The sequence below is a fragment of the Purpureocillium takamizusanense genome, chromosome 6 (assembly GCF_022605165.1).
Source record: "Purpureocillium takamizusanense chromosome 6, complete sequence".
Taxonomy (NCBI): domain Eukaryota; kingdom Fungi; phylum Ascomycota; class Sordariomycetes; order Hypocreales; family Ophiocordycipitaceae; genus Purpureocillium; species Purpureocillium takamizusanense.
This window is the reverse complement of record NC_063073.1, coordinates 914,003-931,643: the sequence shown is the minus strand read 5'-3', so window position 1 is coordinate 931,643 and position 17,641 is coordinate 914,003. Positions and strand designations below refer to the sequence as shown.

At 58.3% G+C, this 17,641-nt stretch overlaps 7 protein-coding genes across 7 annotated transcripts; 2 read left to right on the top strand and 5 right to left on the bottom strand.

Annotated features, from left to right (window-relative positions):
- Positions 1-615: 615 nt before the first annotated feature.
- Positions 616-1,491, bottom strand: JDV02_006768 (uncharacterized protein; the record flags this gene model as incomplete). Its single annotated transcript, XM_047988191.1, has 1 exon — positions 616-1,491. One exon carries the CDS (start codon positions 1,489-1,491, stop codon positions 616-618), a length of 876 nt encoding a protein of 291 aa, XP_047844183.1.
- A 1,574-nt stretch (positions 1,492-3,065) lies between these two features.
- Positions 3,066-4,049, bottom strand: JDV02_006767 (uncharacterized protein; the record flags this gene model as incomplete). Its single annotated transcript, XM_047988190.1, has 4 exons — positions 3,832-4,049; positions 3,646-3,779; positions 3,316-3,585; positions 3,066-3,245 (listed from the first exon to the last, which is right to left on the bottom strand). Exons 2-4 carry the CDS (start codon positions 3,700-3,702, stop codon positions 3,066-3,068), a joined length of 507 nt encoding a protein of 168 aa, XP_047844182.1. The 5' UTR covers positions 3,703-3,779; positions 3,832-4,049.
- Positions 4,050-5,274: 1,225 nt separating this feature from the next.
- JDV02_006766 (uncharacterized protein) lies at positions 5,275-6,423 on the bottom strand. The gene is made up of 5 exons (XM_047988189.1): positions 6,377-6,423; positions 6,180-6,301; positions 6,086-6,124; positions 5,925-5,999; positions 5,275-5,864 (listed from the first exon to the last, which is right to left on the bottom strand). The coding sequence occupies exons 2-5, from the start codon at positions 6,189-6,191 to the stop codon at positions 5,523-5,525; spliced, it is 468 nt and encodes a 155-aa protein (XP_047844181.1). The 5' UTR covers positions 6,192-6,301; positions 6,377-6,423; the 3' UTR covers positions 5,275-5,522.
- A 463-nt stretch (positions 6,424-6,886) lies between these two features.
- Positions 6,887-7,355, top strand: nrf1 (GTPase regulator Nrf1; the record flags this gene model as incomplete). Its single annotated transcript, XM_047988188.1, has 2 exons — positions 6,887-6,920; positions 6,997-7,355. 2 exons carry the CDS (start codon positions 6,887-6,889, stop codon positions 7,353-7,355), a joined length of 393 nt encoding a protein of 130 aa, XP_047844180.1.
- A 170-nt stretch (positions 7,356-7,525) lies between these two features.
- Positions 7,526-8,398, bottom strand: JDV02_006764 (uncharacterized protein). The gene has a single exon (XM_047988187.1). The coding sequence runs from the start codon at positions 8,294-8,296 to the stop codon at positions 7,664-7,666; it is 633 nt and encodes a 210-aa protein (XP_047844179.1). The 5' UTR covers positions 8,297-8,398; the 3' UTR covers positions 7,526-7,663.
- Positions 8,399-12,001: 3,603 nt separating this feature from the next.
- On the top strand, positions 12,002-15,534 carry JDV02_006763 (uncharacterized protein). Its single transcript, XM_047988186.1, has one exon. It carries the CDS (start codon positions 12,752-12,754, stop codon positions 14,663-14,665), a length of 1,914 nt encoding a protein of 637 aa, XP_047844178.1. The 5' UTR covers positions 12,002-12,751; the 3' UTR covers positions 14,666-15,534.
- On the bottom strand, positions 15,425-16,456 carry JDV02_006762 (uncharacterized protein; the record flags this gene model as incomplete). The annotated part of the gene is made up of 3 exons (XM_047988185.1): positions 15,425-15,746; positions 15,955-16,016; positions 16,094-16,456. The coding sequence occupies 3 exons, from the start codon at positions 16,454-16,456 to the stop codon at positions 15,425-15,427; spliced, it is 747 nt and encodes a 248-aa protein (XP_047844177.1).
- Between the last annotated feature and the right edge of the window lie 1,185 nt (positions 16,457-17,641).

Below are 17,641 nucleotides of genomic sequence, written 5' to 3'. Positions count from 1 at the left end.
ATGCTATAATCCCCCCCCCCCCTCTTTGGAGCGAGCGGCAGTTCCGTCCGGGTGGGCGTATGGGGTGGTGGCATGTGCAAACCGCCCCGGCAAGGTACCCCTTGGGCACCTTGTTGATATCGAGATTTTTTCATGGTCATGTTACAAAAGGCTGTGACGCCGCGCCGTCTTGCGGTGTGCCGGAAAGGGAACGGGAGCGGCTCGTTGTAAATGCTCGGCGACTTTGGCCGGTTTCCTCCGTACGTGTAAGAAGCAAGCACAATCCCTCGTTGCCGATTCCAAGTCATTATGTCATCTGAGACTTGCTCTCGTTCTCTTAGAGAATATACATCTACGAGGTAACAGCCATCTCATCGCCGCTTCGTTCTTTCATCTGCAGGAGGTCAAGCCTCATTCATGAACCTGCGTCTCACGCTCGGAGCCAACCAACAACCGTCATAACAACCAGAATGAACCGCTTTCCAACTCTTCGAATCGATGAACACTCGAAATGCCCCCCCCCCCCAAACGCCGCGCAGATGCCCTATTCCCCCCCCGCCAAATATCATACAGCCCCCTTGTGCGCTCACGCCCCAACGCTCAGGCACACCCCCGCCACGCATCGTTCGACACCTCTCACAAGATCCTCGTCCCATGACGCCCGCATCGATGGGGGTTCTTCGGTGAGCTCATAAAGCAGTACGGCCTCGCGTCTTCGTCCGCCGGCCTGCCAAATATCTGCTTGATGCCGCAGTACTCGTACCCATCGCCCATCCAGTCCTTCAGGTGGCGGTGCAGCTCGCATCGAGCGACGCCGCACTTTCGGCAGTACACCTGGCCCTTGACGCGAAGCTGGTCCAGGCCGCCGGGGGCATTGTTGTCTCGCTTCTGCTCCATCGGGCGGATGAGCGGGCCTGCGCCTCGCCACGCCCACTCTCGGTCATTGGGTCCGGAGTACCTGCTGCACAGTGGTACCTTGCCGTACTTTCGCTTGTGGATGGCATACAGCCTCGAGTGCGCGAGCCCCAAGCAGACGCCGTCGATCGGGTCGAGAAAGTCAAACAAGGAATAGTGAAGCTCGGAAGGGAGGTCCAGGATGGTCATGTGCTCCGACGGTCGCGGCTGGCCCGGCGCAACAGGCTCAGGCTCCTTATCTGTTACCGAGTACGAACGACGTGGCGGGGGCATCTTGGGTCGACGTGGAATCTGCATGGTCTGGTCCACTGTCGACCTTGGCGGAGGCGTTGCAGGAGAAGGGAGAACCGCGTTCTCTGGTATCGACACCTGGCGATCGACGTGTGCTGCGGCGGCATGAAACGAATGAGTCGGGGCGTTGTCGCCCTGGTAGTCCGTCATGCTCCATCCCCGCCTCGGCGCCCTCATCATGCTCCGCTTCATGTTCAGCTCCCGCATCCTCTGGGCATGCTCCTCCCTCGACATGGAGGGCTCTTCCTTCTCTTGTACGGGAGTTCCACTCTGCGAGTGAGTGAGCTCTGCCAGTAGTTGGACCATGTTGGCGGTCGGCTGGCGCGTATGGAAGGATGCCTGAGAATTCCCCCGACTGGAGACGCCTCAATCTCGACCAGTGGGAAAGGGGGCTGGTCGTCACGCTCGCACGTTACGGCCGATAGCCTGGGATGGTTGTTGAAAAGACAGAGGCGTGCCGGCGAAGGATCCTGCCGTGGGGGGCATCGACACGAGGCTGGCCGTCGAAGATAAAGGGTCTCCGCTCGACAATGGCACGGTGAAGGTGTTGGAGATTGATCCAACAGCACGCGGAGACACGCCACAGCCGGGGCCACGATGGGTTATAAAGAACATGGGGAAAGGTCGGGGTCAGCGAACGGCGGTCTCGGTCGGACCCAGCGGTGCTATGGGGACGGGCGGGCCATCGTGGGAAAATTTCCCCTGACCTGACCAGACCAAGCCCAAGCGGCGGCCCTCCATCTCATCCCATCCCAACCCATCCCAATCCGTTGGCGCGACTGGCCGGCCGTCGGCCGGCCGTCCTTGAGCCGTCAGTAGCAGCTAGGCCGAGGCGCGCCAAACCTCCAACGTCGGACCCGGTGGCGTCATGGCGAGGCGAGCCGCCGTGAGATATTTTTTTTTCAGGGTCTGGCTGGGCGACGACGGCGCAGCGCCAAATGCGTCCGACGAAAGCGCGACTCTCGACGTAACTCAACCGCCCGCCTTGACAGTGGCAAAGGCTACTTCGTAAGGCGTACCCAGTCATGGCCAGTCACCCGACGCCCAGGAGGGCAAACCCGATCCATTGATCGTTGGTCAAACGGGTCTATTGTGGAGTCGGTTAGCCCCGGACGTGAATGCGAATTGGGTGACCTCGACAGTGGTGGGCCTGACTCGGTGGGCATTTGCTGGCGTTTTCCCTTCCACCTGCGTCAGACCGTGGAGTCTCGCTGCCAAAACGTTTCACGATATGGGTCTCTGGCGCCGAACGTTATCTCGCGAACGCTGAGGACTGCATCGTCGTCGTCGTCGTGTCGTTGCAGCGTCGTTGGTGTTGTTCGGCATCGACATAAGAATTGCTTTTTCATTTCACCTTGGCTATTTGGAACAGCGCAGCCACACGAGCTCGATCGACAGGGGACAGGGCAAATGCATAGTCAAGTGACCAGACAGACTGTGTGCGGTGCGGCTGGGGTCCACGCATCGGGTTTCCGAATGGTGGCGTCGAATTCCGAGCTACTCCGAAGGAAGGAAGGAAGAAGGGTCCCGGTCTGTTGTCACTGGACGGGGCCATCCGCAGCGGGACCCATTGATCTCCCGTGAATCGACTTGCAGCCAACCAGCCAGACCTCATCACCCATCTCCAGCAGCCTACATGCATGTACGTATTGCACTTTGTGCACTTGGTACGAAGCACGGTGCATCCGTTACGTGACCAGAATTGTGTAGCGCTGATATGCTGACATCGGCGTGTCCTTCTTTGGGTTGCCATCCGCCGTTGAGGTCTGCCCTTTTCTCTCGGGTACAATTCTGCACAGGTGTGCTTCGTATGGTAGGTATATCACAGCAACGTGGACAACAGGTTCGCCGCACACATTTTATTGAAATCCGGGGGCATTTTAACAACGCCCCTCTTCGCCCTTCCTGTGGCTGATTATGACGCTAAAGCCGTCCTTGTGGAAAATCTGGTGCGAATACGTCCGATAGTCGTGTTCAGAGCACAAACCCTTAAGAAGAGGAATGGCATCGAGAGCAAGCACGATATCGTACCAGTCTTCCACCTTTTTATCTTTCTTAGTCTAGATAGATGCGCCGGGCGGCCATCCTGTCAGTGTACTTGATCCAATTGTAGTGTAGCACCAGGCTCACCTCGTTGCACCACCACACTCCAACGTTGTTCCAGCACCCAACGCGGTCACACTGTTCCGGTCTCAAGGTAGGTTTTTCTTTATGTATATGTTCAAAGTATTCTCGGTTCTTCCAATAGGCGTGCACATAGTCCTCTTCCGAAGATGCCTCGTAGTTTCCGCAGACGAGTTTCGGATAGTCGCTCCGGTTGGTGCTGATGCCTTTCCGTGGAAACAGAGCCTGCGTCGTCACGTTCGAGGGTACTCCATCAGCGGTCGGCAGGCCGAGAGTCTGATAAAAAGTTAGTTGAAGTTGCTTGTCGTGTAAGTCACTTATAGGGCAGCCCCTTACCTGTCCAGCAAGGGCAACAACAGCGGCCAGGGAGAGTCCATCCGTGGCGAGTTTCATGGTCACAACTAGACGGTGCGCATGCAGAAGCAGAGATCCTATGATTTGATCTCTAGACGAGGGAACCCTATGCACTACTTATACATCGTCTTTCGCGCTCCTCCTTTACGTTACGCGAGAGGGAAATACTTTACACGGAGCAGCTTGAAACTCGCGATAGTATCAGCCAGCGGTATATATCAGCAGCGCGCAGCCTGCGCGGTTTTTGGAACGACCGTGAGTCTCTGCAGTCGGCTCGTGCTGCAACGAACAGTATTGTTGTATTGACAGCTGCGCGTATTGCCTGTGCCACCAAGCGCAACAAGACAAATCACGCATCACAAAAGAGGGGGAGCCCCCTCGCTATGTGCAGCGGCCATAACCAACGGTCGATCGAGGTGTCAAGAAGCGAACAGGGCGTGCTGAGAAGCGCGTGTCGGCACACGAGAAGCCTTGCCAGGTGTCCAAGGCTCAGATCTTGCCGGACGACACTGCCAGCCCTATTCAGCAAGTGACGCCAACCTCTCTCTGCCTCGACGCGCCCTCGAATGACGGCAGCAATGGGTCCGCGGCCCTCTTTTTGCGGATGCCAATCGTCAGAGGCGGTGTCCACTGTCGACGGCGTCAAGCGGCTCCCCCCCAGTCTCCACCAAGCCGAGGGGTCCTGTGCCTGCACGACGGCATCATTGCGGGCCTCTCTGACGGACGAAGACCCAAGCTTGGCCTTGGACTGCGTGTCATCGCCTCGGACGGCTGAGTCCTTTCCCAAGACGTCTCTTGGTCGTTGACCTTTGCATAGAGTGAGTAATGCTCCGGCGCGGCGCTTTCACCACCAACGTCATTGCGGTGTTGTGCGGCCATGTCAAACATGCCGGGTGGTCAGCCAACTGCACCCATGAAAAATCACGCTCCGAGCTCGGGCCAGTGCAAGCATGGCGGTCAGACCACTGCACCCATCTCGACATCATGATTCCAGGGGAAGCACCGCACCCTGCAGAAAAGCAGGCGGTCGGCGAGGCCGACCGAACCGCATTCAAGAGCGCGGCGGCAATGGGAAAACGGCCAAGAGATGGCGCGAGTTTTGCAATTCGGTCATCACGCCGCAGGTGAGCCTCAATCGAGCCCGTTCCAGCCCTTCTAGAATCAATCATTCCAGCGCCAGCGCGGCAGAGACTCGGCTTCCACTTGCCGCCAGAAACATGTGCATGGGTAGCGCCATTTTTACATGCAGCCATGTCTCATCCACGTGCTTTGTGTGTTGAAACTCGTGATTTTTGCAGGACCAAGCGTCGAGGCTCTTCGCCTTCCAATACGTAATGTAGACGCACGTACGAAAAACACAGCCGTCAAGGGTCATAAGTTCTGGGCCAGTCGGCTCTCCTCTCCTGCAACCCCCGCGAGCTATACGTGGATCGAGTGACAAAGGGCCTTGGTGGTCAGATAGCAGACGCCATGAATTTATCGCGCCACGTGGTAAAAAAAAAATGGCCGTTTGCTACTGCAGCTTGTGACGCAAGCTTGGATCCTGCGGTCGAGCCACATGGGTCGACGTGTACCTCGTAGCTCACAGCAGTAGCTCACAGGCGCATGACCGTGACAACGAACCAAAGAAGCTTTGAGGGCAGGTCGAACACGTCTAAGCCCGGCACGTCTCAAAGTCGGACTCTATTAGATTACGCACACAGACAACAATTGCTAGAAATTAAACCGTCGAGGCATATAGGAGGGACGCTCTGCCCACGCCTCAGCTCCTGAAACGCCGTTATCTCCTGCAATGATAGAAAGCCCGCCGCCTGTACCAAATGCTATCCGGAGTGGCCCTGGCATGGCTGCCGCTCACATCAAAGGGCAACCCAAATGAGCATGATGACCACGTCCATGCCCTTGCCCTCACCGCCGTCGTATTTGAACGTCCACATGCCGTCCTTTTTCTCGTCCCAGTACGCGCCCGTAGCGCTGTGCATGCCGCGTCGCCCAACGTGCGGCTTACCGTCCGTGGCCGTTGCCTCTGAGCTCGTCGAGATGTGCGGCTCCTCCGTCTTGACATCTGTACCGCCACGGGCCTTGTTCAAGGACGACGTCGGGACGAGGTGCTGGACGATGGTGCTGTTGCAGGCAAACTTGAACGAAGGTGAGCCGCCCGAGGGGGTCGACTCGGATATGACAGCCTTAAGCATCGAGCTCTGGTGGGGAATTGGTCAGCCGCGCACATTGACGGTAAGCCACCTTAGAGAAGGCCCTACAATGATGTTGGAGTTCCATTGCTCAGTTTTGGCGTGATCGTAGAATTCGGCGCTGCCGATGGCACTGTTGCAGATCTGTGATGAAGTGTGAGATGCGGCTTCGCAAAGGAATGGTTGGCGGGACGTCTGGCGATGAACAAGCCACGCTGGTCAGGACATACGTCGGTAGCAATCTGCTTGAGCCGGTTGAAAGGAACGGGCTATTCCAATATCAGTTCATAACCTTGCGACACTAGCATCTGTCGCTGAACATACAGGAGTGGCCATATTGGGCGATTGCTGTTCGAAAAGGGGCTCGATTGGGAGGAGGCAGCGCTTGAGGGGTTCTGGTAAACAATCGTCTTTCGGGGGAGGCGCGATCCGGCGTTGGCATCAAACTGCATGCCGCGAGGCGGTAACTTGTCAGATTTTCCACGAAAACGCGTACGGAACAGTTCGGGGGTTGAGCCTACCTGGAGCAATGTCGTCGGCGCTGTGCATTGTGTCTATTGCGACAAAACGTCCGTGCCTGATCGTTTTCCCCTTTCGGCCAGTCCCTCGTCAGACTGCTTCGCGGGGCAACCGGCACGTGACCCGCAGCCAACCAGCCTACCCACGTGCACAAAGAGCTCTCCCAATGCAGCATCAAAGAGTGGGGGGAACCATCACTGGCTTCCCTTAGAACCGTCGTGACTACGGGCCTGAATGCTTCTCTCTTTTTTTTTTTTGCCTCCTCCGAACATCGATTTTACCTCAAATCCCTCCTGTATTCGTGTCTCACATTTGGCCCCGGCAGGGACTGCGGCCAGCGAAACCGACATTTCAGCGGCGAATGAGCAATTGAATAGGCCATTGAAGATAGCAGCGTGGGTTGGAGCTGCTTGTTACTGGCCAATCGACTTGGGACGACTGCTGCTGTTCTACCGGGCTGTAACCCGATTCCAAACAATTCGGGGCGGCTGTGCGATCCTAGAACCGCCGCAATGTCCTCTCAGCCGCTGCTCCAGACTGCACCAGGTACGCAAGTCGCTTATGCGACGTTGTCACGCTGTACCACGCGAGCACAACCCGGCTGACCCTCTAACTCTCCCAGGCAAGCGCATCGCCCTGCCGACCCGCGTCGAACCCAAGGTCTTCTTCGCCAACGAGCGAACCTTCCTGTCATGGCTCAACTTCACCGTCATCCTCGGTGCCCTGGCCATTGGCATGCTCAACTTTGGCGACCGGGTGGCGTTCATCTCGGCCTTCCTCTTCACGGGCGTCGCCATGCTGACGATGATATACGCGCTGATGACGTACCATTGGAGAGCGAAGTCTATACGAGTTAGGGGCCAGGCCGGCTTCGACGACCGGTTTGGCCCAACCTTCCTGGCCATCATCCTCTTGTTGGCTGTTGTGGTCAACTTTGTCCTGCGCATCACGGATCAATCCAACAAGCAGAAGCACGGTTAGAGGTCCGTCTTTCGCACCAGGTGAAGAACGTGACGAGAGGAATGATTAGGGCTGCGGCGAGCGTCGCCGAATTGCAGTTGCGGGTTGCGAGAGTGGTGCTCGACACCGGTATGATGGTTAGGCTCAGCTGATCGCGACATGTGAGGATGAAACAGGATAATGGTGTATTGTCAGCGTGAATTGCAATTTCTCTTGGGTATCATAGCTTTAGTCTGTCTACCATCAGTCCATCGTGAACGCCCCCCATGCATGCTTCGTTGCCCGAGTAAGTCCTGTCGGCGACCGTTCCCAAGCCAACATCTCCGTCGTCAAGACTCGGCCGACTGCAATGTCACGCCCTTCTTGCTCCTTAATTCCGGGACCGACTCTGTCGTGAAAAATACCCTCAATGATTTCATAGTCCGCGGCGGGGCCGCCATGGTGGCTTTCTCGAATCGAGTGTTCTTCATGGTTTCAAATTCGCCCTCCTCCGAATCGCCCTCGTCGCCGTCCTTATCCAGGACCGTCTCCTCCACCGTATCCGCCGTTTTCTTCGACCTCCCGGTGCCGGGTGGCATTTCGAACAGTTCGTTGTACTGGAACCAGACCCTTCCTTGGTCGCTGAGGACCCGCTTGCAGTGTTCAACGATGGTAACCAGCTTGCACACCTCTGCGGGCCGCGCGTGGAACAAGACGATGCGCGGCTTCTCCGACGGCGCGCCAACGTGCTCCGTGGCCTGGCTGATGCGCTTGCGGATCTGCGTCGAGGATATCACGGACGCGACAAGGATATCGTACTTGGGCTGCAGCTCGAATATGATCGATTCGTGCGGCCCAATGAGGGGAGACTTGGTCGGTTCGGGGCCCTGCGAACGCCGCTTTTTGGGCGCCTTTGGTGCGTTGGCTACGTCCGTTGCTTCTTTGCGCTTTTTGGAGCTTCTGCTGCCTGTGGTGGTTGACATCGTCGCTGTGGATGTAGATGGGAGTATGTTGGACGTCCAGAAGATGATTTCGGGCGCCGCGGTGCAGGCAATTCGTTGGGCGGGCCCCACCCTTCCCGTCCGCCGACTCCCGCTAGGCACGCGCAACCGCGTCTCTCTCCCGTTTGATACGAAGCAACGAACAGCCATTTCTGGCTCTCAAAGTTGCCCACGCCGGCCCTGTCTACTATCCCGGCTCTGTTGCACGGGCGCTCCTGCTGTGAAACATGACAGGTCGTCTGTTCGAGATGGAGCGGATACCGTTTTGTGAGCGTTTGGGAAGCCGATTCTGGCTCCGAAAACACTCTTCCGGCCGTCCGATTTGTGGCACCGCCCTTCACTTGCTAGGATTGCAGCTGTCACATTGAGGCTTGCAGAGCTCTTCTGAGCGCCTAATAACGGGTATGCCGTAGTGAGTGGAATCTGCACCTCGTAAAACCTATGCGCGGCGCCGAAAGCCTACGAATGCCAGTTCGTATCGAGAACACAGAGCGATCCGCCGTCTGGGCAAGGGTGGCATAGCCCATAACAAGCCACAGCAGGGACTTGGGTATGACCAAGGGCGGTCTCTTCATTGGGGGGCATGGACTCAACTCTTGGAGACTGTGGCGCAGATGCGGTGCAACCCGTCTATACCAGGTCCCCTGAGGTTGCGAATGCCCTCTTTCTGCTGACACCCTGGTCGCCATTGCCAGCTCTGGGGATAAGGGTGGTTGCTGCTAATAACGCCGCCCCTACCCCCTCGCCGGGGTGCAGAACGGAGCAGAAAACTGCTGAGCGAGCTAGAAAACCACTTCCACTCACGAGCACGGGCCGTCTCAACTCTGCGTGATGTTACAAATCGAACCAAGTTATGCTCTCAACGATATGAACGCGCGGCGGAATCTGGCTTAAGTATAGAGTGACAGCCACTTCAGCGCTCACGGTCGATATCGGCGTTCCCATAGGAAAGCGATGTAGTTAAAAATGGTTGCGGGCCACGCCGCTCATGGTGAACACTCTAGCAGCTCATTATCTTCGTCAAGCAGAACCGCACGAGACTTCATCTTTACGGTCCCCTTCTTGACTTGACCAACTACCATCCTTCAACGCAGCATGGAACTACGCCCCGAGGCCATTATTGGCATCACCATTGGGACCGTGAGCATCTTCTTTGCAGCGCTCCCTAGCTTGAAACGAATCCTCAAGTGGTCTAGGCGGCAATGGCAGTTACCCTATACCATGACCGACCGCGACGGGTTGTCCGCCCATTCGTGCCATAGGTTGTAGAAGTACAAAGTGGTTACATGTTGCTAACATGTGAAAAGAGGAGATGGCCTTGACGCCGACGACTAGGCAACATGCCTTGCTGGCGCAGGGAGTGAACCGACCGCAACCCAACGCCAAGTATCGCGTATTCCTGATGCTCGACTGTGTGCTGGTACCAGAATCGAACGATGGAAGTGGGCGCATAGATCGCACCTTGCCGCACCCCATGCTTCCCTCGCGGGACAGTTTTCCCCACGAGTGGGCGTCGGGGAATGCTTCGCAACATGCCGAGCAAGCCGCGGGGGATTCCAGTCGAGCTCATTGAGTGGATGCATACGCAACGACAACGCCGCTATTTCCTGAGAGCGTACGGTGCCTCCGCGAGCCTCCGCGTGTGGAATCAGCTTGTGCTCCGAGGCAGTGGGCCCATGGATGCTAGTCGTCCGATGCGTTCACGATCGGGTGCTGCAGCTTGCAGTCATCCTGGGGCTTAGCTGCTGGGGAAGCGATTAGGATGGTGGGACTGGTGGTGTTGGAGCGTTACATCACGCACCACAGATGTTTGCGCTAGAAAACATGTTGCCCTTATCAGGGCATTGGATGTGTGGGCTGGCGTTGTTGACAAGATACGGTTTCACCACGGGAGCTGGGCGCCCTTTGTCCAGACTGCTGGTTGCAGAGCATAGTGGCACTCTATTTCACTGTACTCATTTGCCTTTGATTTCCAGCCGCGGTGTCCCCTCTCCCATCTTCTTCATCCGGAACGGCGATCCCGCAGACATCGTGGCCCGGTAGGCATCACCGACGCTCAAGATGCGGCGACAGTGAAACACGAGCCCAGCGCTGGCTGTCGTCACAAGGAGAGGAGGCTCGCCATGCGCGCTAGCAGCAGGTGGCCGCTACTAGCGTTGGGTGGCTGCAGGGGATGGCGAGATGCCTTTGTTCCGCGCGCCCCCAGCAGGCAGGGACGAGGCTCAATCGAGGCTGTTGCTTCGGTCGGTGGCGGCGATTCGGTGCAGAAGTGGTTCCATCGTCGCAGCCAACGGCGCCGAGCAAGTGAGGTGCATCAGTCCCCGCGAGCAGCAGATTGTTGATGGTGACGGGGACGGACGCCAGCTATTATCGGGACACTCAAGGCACATGGGCAGATGCTACTTCCGGCCGCGTCCCTTGCGTGCCTGCCTCCCCTTGCCACCGACTCTCCGCCTCGTGCTCGAGATGGCGGCCGGGAAAAGTGGTGCGACTCCAACAGAGCTCTTGGTGGCCTCGCGATAATTTGAGCGTCGCCCGATAAGCTCTGCACTTGGCTGCTTGGCTTCGTATGCTACGCAAGCCGCCTCAGGGCTTCGCCTGACACACATTCTGTACGGAGCACGCAGGTAGTCAGAATTCGTACAGTTCAAGTATCGTTGTACCTGCCAGCCGGCGCAAGAACGAACACGTTTGAACCTTATGATAGTACGTACTATAGTAGTGTCCCTTACGAACGAGGTACTAACCTACTTGCATTGCCGTCAGCCAAAAGTTGCGGTGTCCGCCTGCTCTGCAGGGCAACAAGGCCTGTAGACGAGGTCTCGAAGTCTTACCTATAGGTACAGGTAACCTACCACGTACTTCGTTGCAGGAGTACTACCACGGAAGATCCCTGTCGAGACATTCCCCCCTCGTGTCCTCGTCAGCAAAGAGGCAGCCTTGGACGCTTCCGTGCCGCGCGCGCAACTACCGCTCCCGCCTGCACCGCCTCGCTGAGCACAGCACCCTCAAACTGGGGCCGCATATCCATCCAGCTGCTGGTTGCTGTTGGATCACAAAGGACGCCGGAAGTGGATGTTGCAGGCACGGCACGGCAGCCAGGCAGGCCTGAGCTCGCGGCGAAGTGGTGGGCCCGCACCGGGCCATCCATTAGTTCGTAGTAGGTAGTACCTATCCATCTGGGTTCACCGGCTCACAGGGGCCCCTCCCCCCTCGGGACCAGCCAGCCAGGCATCCCAGGCAGGGCAGCCAGGCCACCCCAGCGTGCGCGCCTTCATTTGCCCGCGGCGGCCACCATCTCGCCGTCCTGTCTGAGTTGGCCTCCCCACCCCCCTTCCTTCCCTTGCTTGCAGGCGACACAGACGGTTCCACCCCCAAAACAACCTCTCCTCCAGAGGGGTGACGGCCAAGGCGCAAAGGCGCTTTTCGGCTCCTCTCCTCGTCCTCCACCACACCTCGCGTCTGTCTCGCCATTCGTCGCTGCGCAGGGCACGCAACGGAGGCGCAGATTGACTGGCTGCCGGGCCTCGTTTTCGCCTCCCCCCGGCCCAGTCACACTCAGCCATTCACTGACTGGCTGGTGGCCTGGCGCACATTCAGCAGCCATCGCGCCCGTCGCCATGTACTTTGTATTTGTAGGTGGTGGCAGCTCTAGGTCCGTCCGCCTGCTTCCATGCCTGCCCGCCTCCTGGGTCGCCGCCACTAGCCCGGTTCTATTGCTGCTGCTGCTGCTGCTGCTGCTGCAGCACCCCGTTTGGCTGCGCCTGCGCCGTCTGCGCTCCTCGCCGCCGCCCCCTTCCTAAGTCCCAACCTTGCGGCTTGGGCGGTTCCAGGTTCCGTCGTCTTCCCTCGCCCTCCCTCCTCCAGCGCCTGCGCTCTCCGCCGTCAGCACCTGGCAAAACAAACCGCGCTCTGGCACCCCCCGACTCCTCCCTCTTCTCTCCATTTGCCTCCCATCTGCACCTTCCTTTGCTCTGCAAACCCCGTTAATCTTCCCCTTCTCCTCACCCTTTTCCCTTCTCTCGCTCTCTCACACTCAGTCGCTTGTTTGCGTCACTAGAGCAACCTGTTCGAGGCTTTCGCTAGCACTCGAACGCAACCGCTCTCGGGCGCTTCTCGCACTGGCTCGCATCGCGTCGCTGCTGTCGCCTCGACCGACCCCTTGTCGCCTGCGCTGCGCTCTGGTCACTTGAGGCGTGTCCGACTTGCCCAAGGGCCACATCATCACCCCCCCTTTGCCCAAACCGCCTCTGACGACCCAGCCTGATTACGTCAGCCGCGTCGCCTCGCCCCATCGCGGCCCACTTGTCGCGACATCAGCACTCCTGCCTGGGTCTGTTTCGTCGTCCGACAAACGCGAGACGACGCATTGCATCGCGGCCCTCTTGTCGCGGCGCAAACTTTGGACGTCGGCTCCACCCTTTCACGGGCGCATCCATGTTTGCGTTCTTCAAGTCCGACCCCCGGGGAAGCGAGAAGAAGGCTGCAACGCCAGTTCCAAGACCTCATCTTCCTCAGACCGCAGTCCCGATACCCAAGCCTGCAACGGCATCGGTGCGCGTCTCGACTTCCAAGAGGAGTCGGGACTGCGTCGAAGATTCCGATGCGTCGGTAGAAGATCCTCCGCCTGCGAAACGGACGAAGCTGGACTCGGACAGCTCGTCGGAAGGCTCAGAGACTTCTTGCGACAGTCCTTCGTCCGCCTCGACATGTTTGTCCGGCGCTCTCGAGCAGGCGCAAGATATCATCGAGCATCAGTTTGGGCTCGAGGTGCTCCTCAAACACAATGAGTTGAGACTAATAAACCAGGAGCTGGCCAAGTGCCAGGTCGCCCTCGAACAGTTGCGGCGGTGCCACCTTATCCCGTACCCTCAGAGCTGCCCTACTCCGGATCAGATGCTGGGCATCAGCAGTGGTAAGGGCCCTGCGCTCGCAAGTCAGCCTGGCGAACCGATTCCCCGGTGGGCTCCCCCATTTGGCGTGGTCGACGGCCCCTACGCCCGGCATTACGCGAAGTGGCTTATCCCAGACCCGTCCTTTGATGGCGTGCAGCCTGAGTGGCAATTCAGCGCCGAATACGTCCGCGGAAGAAGCTCCGTCACCACTGAAGGCAGGACGACGAGGAACAGCTTCACCGAGCCAGCCATCACTGGCAAGGGCCGACCCATTCGGGGCATCGCTGGTCAGAAGCTGCAGGCGCTGTCCAGCGGCTATCCCCAGACTAAGGACAAGGCCGGCCCTTGCGTCTTGAAGCGCTCCGATGGGCAGACGGTCAAGCTGGTGTGCTTGGACTGCAATCGTGAGAACTTTTCTAGCACACAGGGCTTCATCAACCATTGCCGGATAGCGCACAAGCGTGACTTTAAGAGTCATGAGGAAGCTGCCATGCAGAGCGGCCAGCCTATTGACGTCGCCGAACCCAACCCGTCTGCCGCCGAAGATAAGACCCCCTCGCCCGCCTCTAGCGCCGCCTTTGTCCACCCGCTAGCTCGACAGGACATGTCGGACCAGGAGGTGTACATTGCTCTCCGCTCCAGGATTCAGGATTCCCTCAAGCTGTATCATGCTGGTAAGCTGCCTGGCGTTGACCGCATACCATCGTCCCGTCGTGCGCAGGGTGCCCCAACTGGTCCTGGTGCGCAATCCGCCAGACCATCCAAGTTCGCGGCCGCTTCGGAGGCGCCATACTTATCTCGCTTGATGGAAAGCAGGAATTTCAGTGGCAGCCTGCATGATCTCGTCGCCGACGCCAAGACCAAAGTGTCGTTCGAGGACATCACCCCCGACGAAGACTCGGATGCGTCTGAGACTCCTCCGTACGGCTTCCCGGGTGGTTTTGGCGCTCCTACCGCACGAACGCCAGTCGTTATGCGAGTGCCGGCCGGTAGTGGCAAGTCACCAGCAGTGAATACCGGATCGGGACGCCCGAGGAGCAGCAAGGGACGCCATCCCGATGCGCACCTCATGTCTCCAGCCGATGACGCAGTGATGCCGAAAGGCGGGCACAATGCGGTGCTCTCTGACGAGGACATTGACATGGACGACGCCAACCTCAGCCCGAACACACTGATCAGCAATAACGCGCCGTCCCTAGTTAGTGACGATGGCGAGTATGATGACTCCGATGAGGGCTCCTCGGTATCCGGGTCTAGCGACAACCTGGAAGACGCTTCCATGTCGGATGTCGCTGAGATTACGTTGGATGACGAACACGAGCCTCGAGCCCTCCGTCGTGGCTCCAATAGCGTGGCGGGGCCCGTGAAACTCCGAAAGGATGATGCAAAGCATGTCACCTTCATGAGTCCCGTGAAGAACACCACTGCCAAGCAGCGAAGGTCCCGCCGTGTCTAGGGTTGATTGTTGGCGTGAAACCGCCGCCCAATCACCACTCTTCTATTCTGCGATTCCGATTCTCTGCATATACGTTCCAGCGATTCGTTCGACCGTATCACCCTGAAAGGCTGGCTGGTTCTTTGGATGCATGTCAGCTTTGACGCGTCTGACGATTATCACTCGTACACTGTTTATTCGCATCCTTTTACCATCACGCCTTACACATTTAAAAAAAACAACAACGAAAGGCCACCGCTGAGTCGGTGGCATGAACCAACAAGTTCAGGAAGTGGTTTTCACACTCGGTTCACAAGGATCGGTACTACCATCGGGCACCAAGAGTTTCATGTTGGTTGGTTGGCATGCGCTTGCTTTGCTTGTTGTAGAGACGTTATGGCGCACGGGTTCTGTATGGGGGCTTGGGCTGTTGTTTTCCATTTTCACGATCGCGTTGCGACGGAGCAAGGCAACATTGCGCGATGGTGTGTAGGATGCCGACGACCATGTGGCAAGCCTGGCGAGGTGTATCATAGAAATGCCAGACGAAGACGCGCGTAAATGAAGACGATGTGGCTCTAAACGAGCTGCATGTATCATTGGAATGGGTTTCACTGCTTGTGAGAGAACTTGATATGTAGAGCAACGAGGCGAGACACAAACGTCAAGAGGCAATGAATGGTCTGCTCGCGAAATGACATGATGCGTTATACGTGGATTTGTTATTAAAGTATTAACGGGTGAACTGAGACGACGTGAACCGCACCAAGCCCATGAAAATTACAGAAGAGCGGCCACGGCGCCGGCGAGGGCGACGAAGAGACCGCCCGCGTTGCCGGCGAGGGGCTCCGCGGCGTTGGTCTTGGTGGCGCCGGCGGACGAGCCGCCAGTCGTCTTGGTGGGGAAGATCTCGGTGCCGGTGATGGAGCTGGAGGAGTCGGTAGCCGTTGCGGAGGCGGCGGCACCGGAGCTCGAGGCGGACCCGGTGGCCGTCTTGGAGTGCATGGCCTTTGAGCCGTAGAGGGAGGCGTTGGCGCAGTAGGTCGAGACTTGCTGTTGGGCGGGTCCGGCACGGGCGTCTTTGGGACAGTTGTTGTAGCAGCTGTTCGGTGCGCCCGACGGTGCGTGTGGTTAGCTTTTGTTGTGTCTCTTGTTGTTGTGCTTCTCTTGGAGTAGCAAGGGGGTAGGTAGATAGTGCGTTTGGGGCTCAGGGGGTGGTGGCTTGCGGTCTGCGTAGTGGCGTGTTGGTGATGCCACTGCGCGCCACGTGCCGTGTAAGATGAGGGTAAGCGAAAGACAGGAGCACTTACGTGGCGATGGCTTCGTACGCGGCGCAGAGGCAGTCCCAGTCTGCGGGCGCGCAGTCCTTGGCCTGGTCGAAGCTCCCAAAGTCAGCAACGAAAATTCATTGGGTCATGGTGGGCGGTGCGAGATGGGATGGGGCCAGACCTTCTTTTCTTCGCTGGAGAGGCACTCAGCGACGATGTAGTCGGCAAGGCAGTCGCTCTTGTTGTCGTTGCCTGTCTTGTCGTCGGCAGAGACGCCGGCGGCGATGAGCAGGGCCAGGGGGACGAGGAACTTCATCTTGGCGAGCGGTCGTTGAGGTCGTCGAGGACGGGGCACGAGGGCGAAGGGGAGAACACGTTGCGGAGAAAGAGAGAGGGAGAGATTCTGATCGAAGGACGGAGCCGCGAGTGGTGGTAGAAGCTCGCTTAGCATATATGGACAAATAACGGGCGAGGATTGGCTCTGCCTGCGGATGGTGGAAAATTGCAAACAAAAGCAGGAGAAGAGGAATGTGGGTGAGGGCATCACTTTATCATTGTCTGGGATACGAAAGGCGTCTGCCCTGGAGATGGGCAGGCAAATGAGTGAGGGTTCTGGTGACCAGGCCCCAACGGGGCCCCTGCGGAGGAGAGACTGGGCTGGAACTAGGCTGGCCCGACCTCATTCTGGTGTGGCCAGCTTCGCTTGTGATGATGGGCCCGAACCGTTGCTGCCGTTTCGTCAAGGGGAGTGTGGCTGTTTTCCTTTTGGTGGCCACTGCGTAGGTGAACAGCTGTCTGGGACCAGGGCGAGCTGGCGTCTCTCTCACTCCAACTCTCGCCTCCGCTACTTTGTAGTGCTACTTCGTGCTGTCAACCTGACGGTGTGGTGTGACGCTGCTCCCGGGCCGCCCATGTAGGAGGGAAAGACGAGGCACAGGTCGGCAGATTCGCTCGGTATAGTATGAAGTTATAGCAAGCTGATATTTTGTGCTCGATCCGTCCTTACGAGCTGCGCACGCGCAACTGGGTGTTTTTCCTTTCGGTGATGGAGGAATTGATTGGCCATGGCCCTGCTCGTCTCGCCGGGTGAACGAGGTAGCATGCAGACCCGGGATTCGTACTGGATGTTGCGCAGGGGAGCCCGCGTCTGCCGTGCGGCCGGCCAACATGCCACTCGTGGTGGGCCGCTGCGGCCGTGGCCCGATCGGGATGACTGAATCCCCAAGGCTCCTTTGCCGTCCCCCATGTTTTCTTTGGCAACGGCTTACCATTCCCTCGGGCTAGTGCGCGATGCTGGCATGCTGGAGCTTCCGGCACTGTTTTCTTTTTGCCTTGTGAGTTGTGGGCTTTGTACACTGCTGGCCGACGCGGGGGCAGAGACAGTGGGAAATGGGCTTGTCTCAACACCTGGCTGGGACTCGGAGAGCCCTGGCCGGGCCAGCCAAAGGTCTCGTGCAGCAGACGCCGCCGCGGGGAGCTGTCTGTGTGGTGGCGGCGCCCTGCCTCCTGCGGCGCGCCCTGCCCCTGCATGCCGTGCCGCTGGCGCAGTGTCGTGTGTGAGTTGTGTGGCTGCAGATACGGCGTCCGCTGGCGCGGTTGGTGTGAACAACACACCAGCGACAGACATGAGAGCCGCTGCTCGTTGTCGGTGATCTATCGTGCGTGCGCAAGCCGGCCGTCTCCGCTTACGGGCTTCATGGTCCGTCAACAAGCCTTTCGACGGTTTGCA